This window comes from Panthera onca, chromosome F2 (genome assembly GCF_046562875.1).
Source record: "Panthera onca isolate mPanOnc1 chromosome F2, mPanOnc1 haplotype 2, whole genome shotgun sequence".
In the NCBI taxonomy this organism is placed as follows: domain Eukaryota; kingdom Metazoa; phylum Chordata; class Mammalia; order Carnivora; family Felidae; genus Panthera; species Panthera onca.
Genome location: NC_138356.1, coordinates 74,384,466 through 74,396,630, shown reverse-complemented (window position 1 = coordinate 74,396,630; position 12,165 = coordinate 74,384,466). Strand labels below are relative to the sequence as shown.

The 12,165-nt window shown below is 47.0% G+C and overlaps 1 protein-coding gene across 15 annotated transcripts in view; it reads right to left on the bottom strand.

The window, feature by feature from the left end:
- Positions 1-12,165, bottom strand: part of PHF20L1 (PHD finger protein 20 like 1) — an 89,259-nt gene that overhangs the window by 15,529 nt on the left and 61,565 nt on the right. For 14 of the 15 annotated variants that reach the window (XM_078441599.2, XM_060611359.3, XM_078441600.2 and 11 more), the window contains 4 exons: positions 8,584-8,748; positions 5,027-5,208; positions 3,889-3,988; positions 2,360-2,555 (listed from right to left, as the gene is read on the bottom strand). In XM_078441599.2, the coding sequence (XP_078297725.1) occupies positions 2,360-2,555; positions 3,889-3,988; positions 5,027-5,208; positions 8,584-8,748 (643 nt within the window). The remainder of the gene's footprint in view (positions 1-2,359; positions 2,556-3,888; positions 3,989-5,026; positions 5,209-8,583; positions 8,749-12,165) is intronic. The other variant, XM_078441609.2, reaches the window with a different exon arrangement.

Genomic DNA, 12,165 nt, shown 5'->3' with positions numbered 1-12,165 from the left:
TTTGTAGGAGCACATGTACCCCAACGTTTATAGCAGCACTATCAACAACAGCCAAATTATGGAAAGAGCTCAAATGTCCATCAACTGATGAATGGATAAAGAAGATGTGATACACACACACACACACACACACACACACACACACACACATACAGGAATACTACTCAGCAATGAGAAAGAATGAAATCTTGCCATTTTCAACAATATGGATGGAAATGGAGGGTATTATGCTAGTGAAATAAGTCAGAAAAAGACAGCATGTTTTCACTCATATGTGAAAATTGAGAAACTTAACAGAAGACCATGGGGAAAGGGAAGGAAAAATAAGTTATAAACAGAGAGGGAGGCAAACGATAAGAGGCTCTTAAATGCAGAGAACAAACTGAGGGTTGGTGGGGGGGAGACTGTGGGGGGCAAGGAAAATAGAAGATGGGCACTGAGGAGGACACCTGTTGGGATGAGCACTGGATGTTCTATGTAAGTGATGATTCACAGGAATCTACTCCTGAAGCCAAAACTACACTGTATGTTAGCTAACTTGACAATAAATTATTAAAAAAAAAAACAAAAAACAAAAACAAAAAACCTGAGACAAGGAAAAAAAAAAAGAAATAATAAAATGAAATGAAATACTTCAGCAAAGGACAAAAATAGATGAATCTGTGGCAAGATACGATTATTGTTGAACTTAAGTTATGAGTACATGGAGGTTCACTTCACTATTATGTGTGTGTGTACATTTTCATAATCATAAAAAAGTTACATGCAGATTACCTAGTAACATTAAATATAAGTAGCAATAAAAATAAATAAAAGAAAAAAGAAAAGGAGTCATGTGCTCTTATAACTGAGCCCACCAGGTGCCCCTACAACTGGGCTTTTAAACAAAAGCTTTATTAGTTTAATAAGTCCATTCCTCCCTTGAGTTTTAGCATTTGCATGGCCTTTTTATAAAGAAATCCACATTCGGATTCATGACATACAACAGAAGCAAATCCCATTCAAGGAACAATCACTGAGGACTTAGCCCCACACTAAGTACCAGGATGAAATGAGGCCCAAGCCCCCCCTTAAAGGAACTCCTGTTTAGTAAGAGGAGACAAACATGGGGAACAAAGTGCACCAAGGCGCACGCCGACACCAGGGTGCAGGCAGCTTGCCAAGAGGGTGTGATCAGCCCTGGCCGGGCAGGTATCGTGAAAAGGCATCTGCCAGAAAGATGGCTGAAGGCTGTTCTGGGTGTGGGTGTGGAAGGGCCGTACCTATGGAACAGCAGGCTTCATCCAGGGATTATGGTCTGGTAGAGCTGCGATGTTTGGGGAAAACCACTGGGGGAGGAAAGACTTGGCAACAAAACTGAACGGTCCCAGGGAAGGACTCAGAGTGCGTGCCGGAGAGCTGAGACTTCGTCCGCTGGGCCCCGGGAAGGCACGGTGGGATACGAAGCTCAAAGACAAGCTCATGTTCATCTTTTACTAAGCTCACAGTGGCAAGAGTAAGAAGGATGAACTCAAAGAGTGCGAGACCAGAGCCGCAGGGAACTCAGAAGTGTGACAATCGTGCATGTGAACAGAACAGCCTGGGCTGGGAGTATGAAGAGACACAGGAACGCACTGAACCGTGTTAAGCAATTACAATGGCCAAGTGCCCTTGACGCACAAAGTTGAGGTGAAACCTGGACGGGGATAGAAGAAGGGGAAAGGACAAGTTTCTGGTCCAGGCAAGTTGAGTCGAAATGAAGAAAATCTTGTGAAGAACCAGCGAATCATCCTGTTTTTATATAAAATATTTTTTTTAAAGAAGGACTCTAGCCAGGAATTAGGAAGAACTGAAAACAAGGACTTGGAGAACACCCTGTTGTTACTTAGGGAGGCTCAGGTTTGGGGGCTGTTTTAAGGGAAAATTGTCCGCGATGACTAAAACACCTTCAGTGCACAGCACAGGGATGGATTATATGACCTGTTCCCTCCAAAGTCAACCCTAAAGTAATTAAAAAATACACTATTAAACCTACTTCATCTTGACACCATTCCTGAAGGAGGACACGAAATACAGGGTTCGCCAAGCCACTGCATTTAATTTTGTGCATGTGGCGAGCACACAGAACAGCGGGGCGGGGACTGTCACTTGTTGAAACACTGATGCAGTGTTTACTTTCAACCATGTTTGTTTATTCCAGGACAACAGGCACAAGACAGCTATTCACCCAAAAAGTTATTCATCTTTCCTTTTTTTAAAGACAAAATGTATTCAAATATCTCTTCTGTCTTCCAAGCTGCTAATCTGAACCTTCCAGAGGCTGACGACTACTCTGGATTAGCATACATGCCGCCTGTGACCCCCAGCTCTCCTCACTTACTTCAGAATTCCAATCTTCAGCTGTAGCCCGTGCAGGACTTCCGTGACTCCATAGACATCAGCAAGCAGGTGGTGTGTGGAAACTATCTTTTTGGCATTGAGGTGAGAATAATTTTCCTTCAAAAACGATAACCCGCACATTCTCCCGTTATCCAACCAATCCTTATCATAGCGGTATTTTGCGCTCCACCTCTGACCTGCAGATGAAGGGGACATTCAAATGACAAAGGATCCCACTTACTCAGATTCCCCTTCCACTGTCACCCCACTGACATCATCCGGAAGGCAAGGTGAGCTCTAGTACTAAGAGCAAATTCGAAAGAGCAAGACAGCGTTCTGAGGAGCTGGCGCTGTGATGCTCCTCCGCACTTTCAGATTTTCCGCCCGCTAAGAACACGGTCCGTTAGGGATGTGGTCAGGGGCTGAGGACACCTGCAAAGAACCCTGAGTGTACTGCTTTCCATTTTTTGCATATCTGTCATCTGTCTTCTAGGAAGGTCGAGAGGGCTGGAGAGAAACTAGACGGGGTGCCTATTTCTCACACTCACATTTGTTTTGAAGTGGATGAAATACAGAGACTTGCTTAAGTGGATGTTCGAACCCCTTTCCAAGATCTCACAGGGCCCTGTAGAATCTTGTATTTTCACCAATGCTAACTATATCCTATTAAGCTAGTTGCTTATGCGTCTGTGACCCCTACTATACTATGAGACAGTGGAAGGCTTGCTTAGAATCAATCCTCTTACCTCTTACCAGCATTTGGCAAAGAGAAGGCATCCAATAAATGCTGCTGAATGAGTAAACTGATGTCTACATTCATATAGCTCTGAATCATTCTCCAGCTTCTTAATGTTACTTTTTTTTGGTTTTTGTTTTAAAGATAGACAAGAGAACAATTCGGTAGGCTTTTATTTGAGAATACCTAGTTATTTTCTGCCTGGGCAGCTGAATGTGTACAGAATATGCAAAACCTTGCTACTCAAAGAGCCTCTAGATGGAAGAAGGTGCTGGAGAGGGAGGCGAAGGGCACCGGTTTCCATCTCAGGTCTGTGCACACGGCACGCAGCCAACCCTCTGAGCCCCGGCTGCCTCCTCGGCAAGATAAAGGGACCCAACGGGAGAGCCTGAGATCCCATCTACCCAAAATTAGTTGGATACGCAGCATGTTCAGGAACTTTCTTCAAGCCACGTCGTGAGGAGTGCACACTCGAATACTGTTCCACTCAAACAGTCACACAGGAACCTATCTAGAAATCAATACACAGGGACACACGAAGGGGTGAATTCTTCTCCCGGAGAAAGTCCTAACGCTGCCCCGAAAGGCGGTGGGAAATGAGGCGAATGTTTTGGCCTAGGTCATTAACATGGAAAATAAAACTGCAACAGACAGCGAAAAATATTCAAAGACGCCGACGCGGAAGCAGAATGCAACCGGCCCGGCCAAGTAGCGGTGTCTCCTGCGGCCGGCACACCACGGGCTGGGACCCAGATCTTCGGGCGTCCAGCCCCCGACACGGGGCTCGGGCTTACCGGGAGGGTCCCTGCAGATGTAGCAGACGTACTGCTCGGGGATGCTCTCCTCCAGGAGCCCCATGCACACGCTGTGCTGCCAGCACAGACACTCTTCGCACTGCGAGAAAACACAGGGGCGCCTGCGGTCACTGGGCTGCTCCCCAGCGAGGAAGCCACGCCCCCTCCCCCCCCCCCCCCCCCGCCCCGCCATGAGGCTCTTGCAGCCCCCGCACTGCGAGGCTCGTCCACGCGACCACGCGGACGCGGATTCAGGATGCATTTTATTTCTGAAACACTCAAATGCTTCACGAACTTCCCCCCGCCACAGCTATTAGAACGAACCTTGACATATTACTTAAACCACACACACACACACACACACACACACACAAATCATAAAACTAGTTCCCTCATTTGTTTCCCACTAATTTTTAGGCAATTACATCCTTAAAACTCTTAAAAATAGCCTATTAGAGTGCACTTTTTTTAAAAGGCAAGTTCGTAGGCGTGCCTGTAGCAGTGACTTCAAGTATTATCCGTGTGGTGATGCTATACATTTGTAGTTCCCTCATTTGAGAAAACCTTTGAAAAGGGGGAGAAAAAAGAATACTCTTTCTTCATTCCTATGACCATCATTTCCAAATGTTCTAAATGTCATCACAGAACATGGGGTTGGTTATGCTTCTCCCTGTTCCTAGAAAGATACCCTTTCTCCAGGGAGACACCGGTGGTTGGTAACGCTTCATGCTCGCAACAAACTTTGAGAAGAGTGGACTCGTTTACTTCCAGATCTGCAGGTTGAGGGGCCGGGAAGGTGCCGACACAATGTTATTAAACAGGGACCCAGGCCAGGAAGAGAAGGGCTGCTCCGCTCTACCCTTCAACGCGGATGCTCGCCATCTTAATGGCTTCAAAGACTGGCTTCCAGAATTTCAGCCTGAAGACCTCAAACTCAACACTAGCTCTCTCAGGTGAGACAGCCGTCTACTCCTTTGACGAAGAGATTTCCCCACCATTGCTACTGGGACTTGAAGCGCTGTGGTAAGTTGAAAACCTCTGTCTTCAACAGGACAGTTAGTGACAAACACGGAAGCCCTGCTTGTACTTGCTGAGCACCTGAAGTTAGTGGCTCCGGAGGGCAGGGAAGACGGGTTACCTGGATCATGAAGCCGTTCTCCTCATCCATTTCACAAATACATCGCACGATCTCATTAAGAGCATCATCTTCATCCTGAGATTCCTCAAAATTGGTGGAATCGAAGTCCTGATTGTACTCATCCCCACTTAGAAGTAAACTCTCTGTTGAAGAATCGTCGAGGAATTCCACATCCGATAAGTCTAGAACATACACAGAAGTATACTCAGCAAGTATTTTTCCACGTTTGTGTCACTTTTCCAGATAGAAAGGAGCTAAAGGAAGTGACTGTAAGCTATTAAATATTTAGAAGGGAAGGGCAGACAAATGAGAATAGAGCACTTGTCCCGAAACAAAGAAACAAAGGATTTTTGAGGCCAAGGTAATTATGACTGACTTTGCGTCTTCTCATATACACTATTACAAGTAACTTGCAGAGGATCCCCTAGCCTTGGTGCTTATAGAGTTTATGGCCAAGGATGATATTGATAACTTAAATACGCAGAGCTCTCAAACGCTCTCACAAACGTTAGTCCTTTTGATCCTCCCAAGAACCACGGGTTATAAAGAGAACGGGTTTCCTTATCTGCACCACAGACATGGGCATTTCAGTGAAGGGAAGGAGACTGCCTGGAGTCCGATATCAGTGCTACTATTCTTAACAGTATCAGGATCATCAACCACCACTGCACTTAATGTGCACCAGATACTCTACCAAACACTCCAAACACAAGATCTGTTACTTGCTCGGGGAGTGCAGCCAGCTAATGGTGAAGCCGACTGCATACCAGGACTACCTGACTCCAAAGCCTGCGTTCTTAACGACTTCACCAGTACTTCTTAAGCTGGGATCTTGAGTTCCCTAAGGAATTGGCAAAGTTTTCAAATTTCACTTTGATAAAAATCTTTTAAAGTAAGAAAGTATATTCTAGAAACTAGATTATATAGAGGACCACTACATAGAATTTGACTCAAACGCCCGGTTTTAGGTTTGTATTTGTGCCAGCATTGATGTCAAAGACCACAATTTTGCTCAGGCTATTGAGAAAAAACAATAACAACTGAGGCACACACAAGGAAATATTTATAACCAAGGGGAAAAAATGATGACGGACACTAGAGATCTTGCAGGAGCGTGGATGGAGATATGAGGGAGCTGAGTCATCGCGAGTTGTGCAGTGGAACACCTGACCGCTGCTGTGGGGCACCTGGGGGCTAATCAGCTGAGCACCGCAGCGACAGGTGGTTGCTTGTGCCCCAGTGTCCCAGCCTCTGGTCTCGGTCTGCCCGCTGCTTCCCCTGCCCACTGCTCACCTCCTTCTGGGCGGCATCAACAGGCTGGGAGAGCCAGGGCTTTGCACTGCTGAGTGCTCCACATCTAGTTCTTACAGTGGAGCCTGGTCTATACTGGTAAAGCCACTCCAGCTTCTGGAGGAGCAAGGGGAGGGGGGGGGGGGTCTATATAAAGAGAAAATTCTCTTTAATCAGACCAGAAAGAAGTTGGCCAAATTTGAACTTAAAAAAAAAAAAATCATGTTTATAACTTAAATATTTCATGACTTAGTGTTTCTCTTATCAGCTTCTAATCTTATTTTTTCCCTGACTCTGTTTTTGAATGTTTTGTTTTTGATTTACAAAAAGTTAATGTTCTATAGAAAAATGTCTTTTTTAGGGTCTTAGGACATCTCAGAGAAGTCAGTAGAAATAATGGTCGAGAAATATAGGAAAATTTTCAAGAAGGAGTAAGTCAATCATGCATTATAAAATCCTAATAATAATGAGTAGTTTCGAGAACCTAAAGAGGAGATTTCATTCATTCATAATCTTGCTAGCATAAACCCCAAATCAGTATTTTCTCTCAGGCCTTCCTGAATGCAAGTTCATGTTTCAAAATGGCAGACTGGGACATGAATAAACAAACACTGTTGCAGCATGTGGGTGGCATGATATGGAGGGCAATCGTAGCAGAATAAATAAATTTAAAACTATTATCCCTGAAAGGAATTAGTATGTAGCTCACACATGCTTTCATGGCCAAAATCACTGGTTTTATGATGTTCGAATGTAAACTGAACATAATGGCCAGAAAACCTAGTTTGAATAATTCCCAAGCATCAAACGTACGTTTGGCTGAATTCTAAGGGCAGGGTAAATGGGTCCTAGGGTTCAAAGTTACAAAAGCAAAGTTCCCTCTCACACTAAAATAGCATCTGGACAACAGCTCCAACTGAGTGGCCACAGAACACCATTCTCTTCCAACTGCTACCCCTTGATCTATCGCTATCTTCCCAGACATATTCTCCGAGTGTGGATTCCAGATCAGCATCACCCGAGAACTCACCTGACGTCAGGAATTCTGAGGGTGAGGCCCAGAAAAGTGTTTTTCACAAGCTCTCCAGGTGGTTCTGATGCACGCTAGCGTTTGAGAACCCCTGGCCGAAGACCCACACCCCGCAACGTCCGTTCTTTCTCACAGGTCAGTGCCCAGTCACACAGGGGGCAGAAGACACAGCAGAACCGACAGCACACGCCCACGACACCCTTTCCCTCCCCTCTCGAGCATCTAGTTCTGGCAACACAGCCTGCCCGGACATAATCTCCATTCTCCAGCGCTCTGTGTATAATGAGGACACTCAGGCCCTCACGGCTCAAACTGGGGTGCTCTTAGGTGATTTTCAACCCCCACCACCCTGCCCCAAAGAATCACTCAGAAACCGTATCTTGCCAAAAACCGCATCTGCCCTTCCAGAAATCTCCCTCATGCTCCGCAACAGGTCTCTGTATTGGGATTCGGAAGGCATCACAGCAACAATGATCACGTACACCTGGGTTTAAGAGCCACTGGCTCAAAAAGGGACAGGGGACTGGTGTGTGTTAGAAACAGAGGGAGGTCTTTTTCCTAATCCTCTGTCCCCCCAACCCCCGCCCATATTTTAAGACTATACATCTCTAAAGTGCTGGGCGCCTATTTTAGGAGAAAAGGGAGAAGATGCTACTCTCCGTAGTGGGCTCGACAGCAGTCAGGCCTGGAAGTTAAGCAGGAGGCAGCAGTGCAAAAGGAAGCACGGCACCAACCACGCTGGGCCCTCAGCAGAAAGGAAAAGACGGGAAGTGAGCTCAGCCATAACCATCCCAAGACGAAGACCCTGTCCCTTATCCTTCGTTCCCTGACTGTCGTCCTCAAGCCACTGCTGTCAGGGTCTCCAGCGGGAGAGGCTCCCCTTGGACTGCTGAGAGCACTGGAAGGTAAGGTAACAACCCCGCGGTCAGGACCGGGCTTTCGGGGAAACCCGGCGGATTCCCAGTATGTATGTGCAAATACCTATGACCAGCACACGGTGCACACTAAGAGTTTCTTTACCATCTGCCCTTCAACCAATTACAGAAGCCAATTTTACTTTACAGGAGTTTAAAAAGTAGCTCAAATTTCTAATGCTGAGATTTTCTTATTAGTTTATGGAAGAACTTTTGAAACGGCGTGCCCTGCTCACGTAAGCCCTTAATAAAGCATGTTGTTATCTCAGTTCCACATTTAAGGATCTTAAGACTTGTTTTAAGCATTACATAGTTACACATACTTTCACCACTAAGATCAACTGACAAAATTGCCCTTGGGTACTGATATGTTGTATTTTTCTCCGTAAACATGCTTCGCAGAGCCAGAGAACTCCCAGAAGATCGAGTTAGTGGAGAAGAGCACCTTTCCAGAAATTCTAGAGAACTGTCTTCATAGTCTGAATAGTCTGCAACATAAGATACATAAAGAAATATTAATAAAGTGTCAGGTAATCAAGAAGAATCACTATAAAAATAACGAGAGAGCCATGTTTTACAAGACACAAGATAACCATGTCACCTCTTTCTCTCCTTACCCAGGAACAGCTAGATCACTGTGTATCTGATAAACCGGGTTTGGCAAGAACACCTGGGAAACACACCCCGGGCAGTATTTGCATACCAGGGAGCACCGTGTTCTAGCTGGTACCAATAAAGTCTTGTTAACCGGTCCAGAAGTGAAAAAGGATTATCTCTACAGTTTCTCTCCATTATAATCAAGGCTATGTCTGTAGTAAGAGGTGCAAGATGGAAAATCGACTTTTTTTTTTTTTTTTTTTTTTTTTTTTTGCAATTTGTAAAGAGGTGCTTCTAGTAGGTAGCATGTCAATTATTACACTGACAATTCAATCCATTGATAAATTTTTCAGCAGAAAACCTCTGAATGAAATTAATGCCAGTCCTGTCTTCCTCAACTTAGCGTGAGTCCTGCAGACAAGGAGGTTCTGAGGCAGACGACCACCTGGCACGTCTGACAAGTGACAACCTGTGAGACTGTGGCTGCCTCGCAGTGAAGGGGGGAGGGAGAAACGAGGCTAGAGTGGCAGGAGCAGGTCAGGTTAAACATGTTTTTCGTTTTGCGTTCTGCTCGAAATGCAGCAAAAAGGGCGTGACGCAAGTCCGGTTCTGGCTCTGAAATCCCACTGGAGCTGTGCAGTGAGAGACGGCGCAGGGAGGCACGGGCGGAGGCACCAGGGCCCGGCAGGGGAGGAAGGAGGAGGGCGTGGAGCCGGACAGGCAGATGCTGGGATCCGGGGACTGCAGGGGAGGGGCTGACACAGGGCCAGAGGGTGATCTCCAGGCTTCTGCTTGAACTGCCAAGTGTGAAAGCAGGGTTCGGAGATGGGGCTGACGAGTAAGAGAGAGGTGGAGGAACCAGAGAAGGAATGTGGGTTCCGAGGAGGGCTTTTTAAAGATGGGAGACCCTATGCATTGTCTCCGAAATCTAAAAATGAGGAGAGGCAGGGTGACAAGTGCCAGGATTTTAAGAACTGAAGACAGACACTGCCTCCCTTTTAGTAGAGGCAAAGGAGGAGAAAATGGATACAAGCAGCTAAGTGCACAGTTGTGGGTCAGATGAGCAAGTTCTCATCTGGTGGCTGCTATTTCCACAACTGAGTATGAGTGAGGCACAGGTCACCGGAGGCAGGTTAGGGACTAAAAAGAGGGAGAACAGAGCGGAAGAGGTGGAGGAAAGGTCGAGGGTAGGAAAGCAAGCTCCAGGAGAAGGGCAGCACCAATGCTGGTGTGCACTGTGTGCATCCAAGTGACGTTGGTGGTTGTGGTCAGCAAAATAATTGTCCCCCAAGACGTCCACGTCCTAATCCCCACAACCTGTGAGTGTGCGGGGCTCTGGAGCAAAGGGGAATTGAGGCTGCTTATCAGACCTCAAAATAGGGAGATTACCCCGGATCATCGGAGTGGGCCCGATGCAGCCAGAAGAGTCCCTAAGGTGCAAGAGAAAGGCAGGAGAGTCAGTGTCGCAGCGACGTGAAGTGAGAACGACTTGAGTGGCCCGTTGCTGGCTTTGAAGATGGAGGGGGGGGCATGAGCCAACACATGCAGCAGCCCCCGGGAATCTGGGAAGGGCAAGTAAATGGCTTCTCCCCGAGAGCCTCCCGAAAGGACTGTAGTTCCCCCGAGGCCCATTATGGACTTCTGACCTTCAGGGAACTTTAACAAATTCGTGTTGTTTTATGTCACCGATACACAGACTTCCGTGACAGCAGCAGTCGGACAGTAATAGAGCGGTCGCCATAAATACTACAGCACAGCCGCATTCTTTGGGCACCCTGGTGTGCCAAACATGATTCCAAGTGCTTCGGGTATATTAAATGTCTCAGTCCTCACAGCCATCCGACAAGGGAGCTAAGCAGGCTTGGTGCCATTTTACAAGCGGAAGAGCAGAGGCAGAAAAGGTTACGTAAATTAAACTGCCGAACAGTACATCTCTCTCCGCGGCAAAGCCAGCCTTCGAACCTGAGTCTGACTACCGAGCCTTACGCTCAACCAGAAAGTGTTACCAGGGGACTTCGACATTTACCGTCTACACAAACTGGAAAGCTTGTTAAAGCTGACGCCTGGGCCTCACCCCCAGCAGGTCAGGAGTGGGGACACTCCCGGATACCGCTGTCAGACTGCAAAGCGGTCTCGGAGTGGCGCGGTGTTCTGTACCTCTCTCACGGCCTCCCGGTGACTCTGCACGGCTTACCCAATGCCGTGACTCAGACACAGGCGCGAAAAGGCCGTCTGCTGAATGCCAGCTGGCACTGTGTTAAGTACTTTACAACGACGTTTATAGCATTAACCTAACTCACCAAAGGTCACGTGAGCTATCAATGTCACGGCGAGGAACTGAACCCAATGCTCACCTTTGAAAGCTGCCCTTTTACCGACCCTAGTGCCCTCTCAGCCAAGTAAAAGTAGAAGCGGAGTCTACTTTCTACAGCAGAGTGTAAAAACAACGGGAGAAATTTCAATTTGGTGTTAAAAAGAAGGCACGCTGACATACCGTCCCTCCGCGTGGGATTAGCAGCCAAACACAACTCAGCAGTCTACACCACACCTGCACCTTGCATTCTAGTCCCCACTGGCTACCGTGACTAAAGGCCACCGCTGGCTTCAAGGTCAGATCAGCTGTAGTCCTCCACATAAAGCCCCTTCCTCGACCACCGGGGCTTCTCTACACTATACACAGAACTTACTTTGTGTCACTGCTACCTTCCCAGTAGGGAGCCGCGCATGCTTCTTATCCCTCTTTGTCTACGCTGACAGGCTTGCTTATAAGCTCCTGGGAGGGAGTCTTTGCTTTCTCTACGTAGTGTTCTGGACTCTCCTGGCATTTCTCACTCTCGTTCTTTTCACTCTCTGTGTGCCTTCGGTTCTCTCATACTTACAGATATATGACAAAGAGATGAAGCGACTGTGGCTCAAAGTGACAAAGGTAAAAACTGGGAAAGACGTCACTCTTAAATCCCAACACGGTGGCTGCTCATACGGACAACCACGAGAACTTACTACGCCAGCGAAGACCAGCCAACGCTTGCCAGAGGGAAGGCCGCGCCACCTGCCAAACACTCTCGAAGGCACAGGAAGTAGCGTAACAACAGAGCATGATGGTTAAAGTCCAACTTGAGAACGAAGCCACACGGCCTGGGTTTGAATCTGCCTTTCACTGCTTACTAGCCACGTGGGCTTGGATGACGCTCTGTCTCGGCTCACGGTTTACAAGATGGGGAGAAGAGGCCCCACTAAATTTAGAGTTAGTCGATGTGAAGAGGAAACAAAGCACCGAATGTGAACTGCTTATATCATCTACATAATAA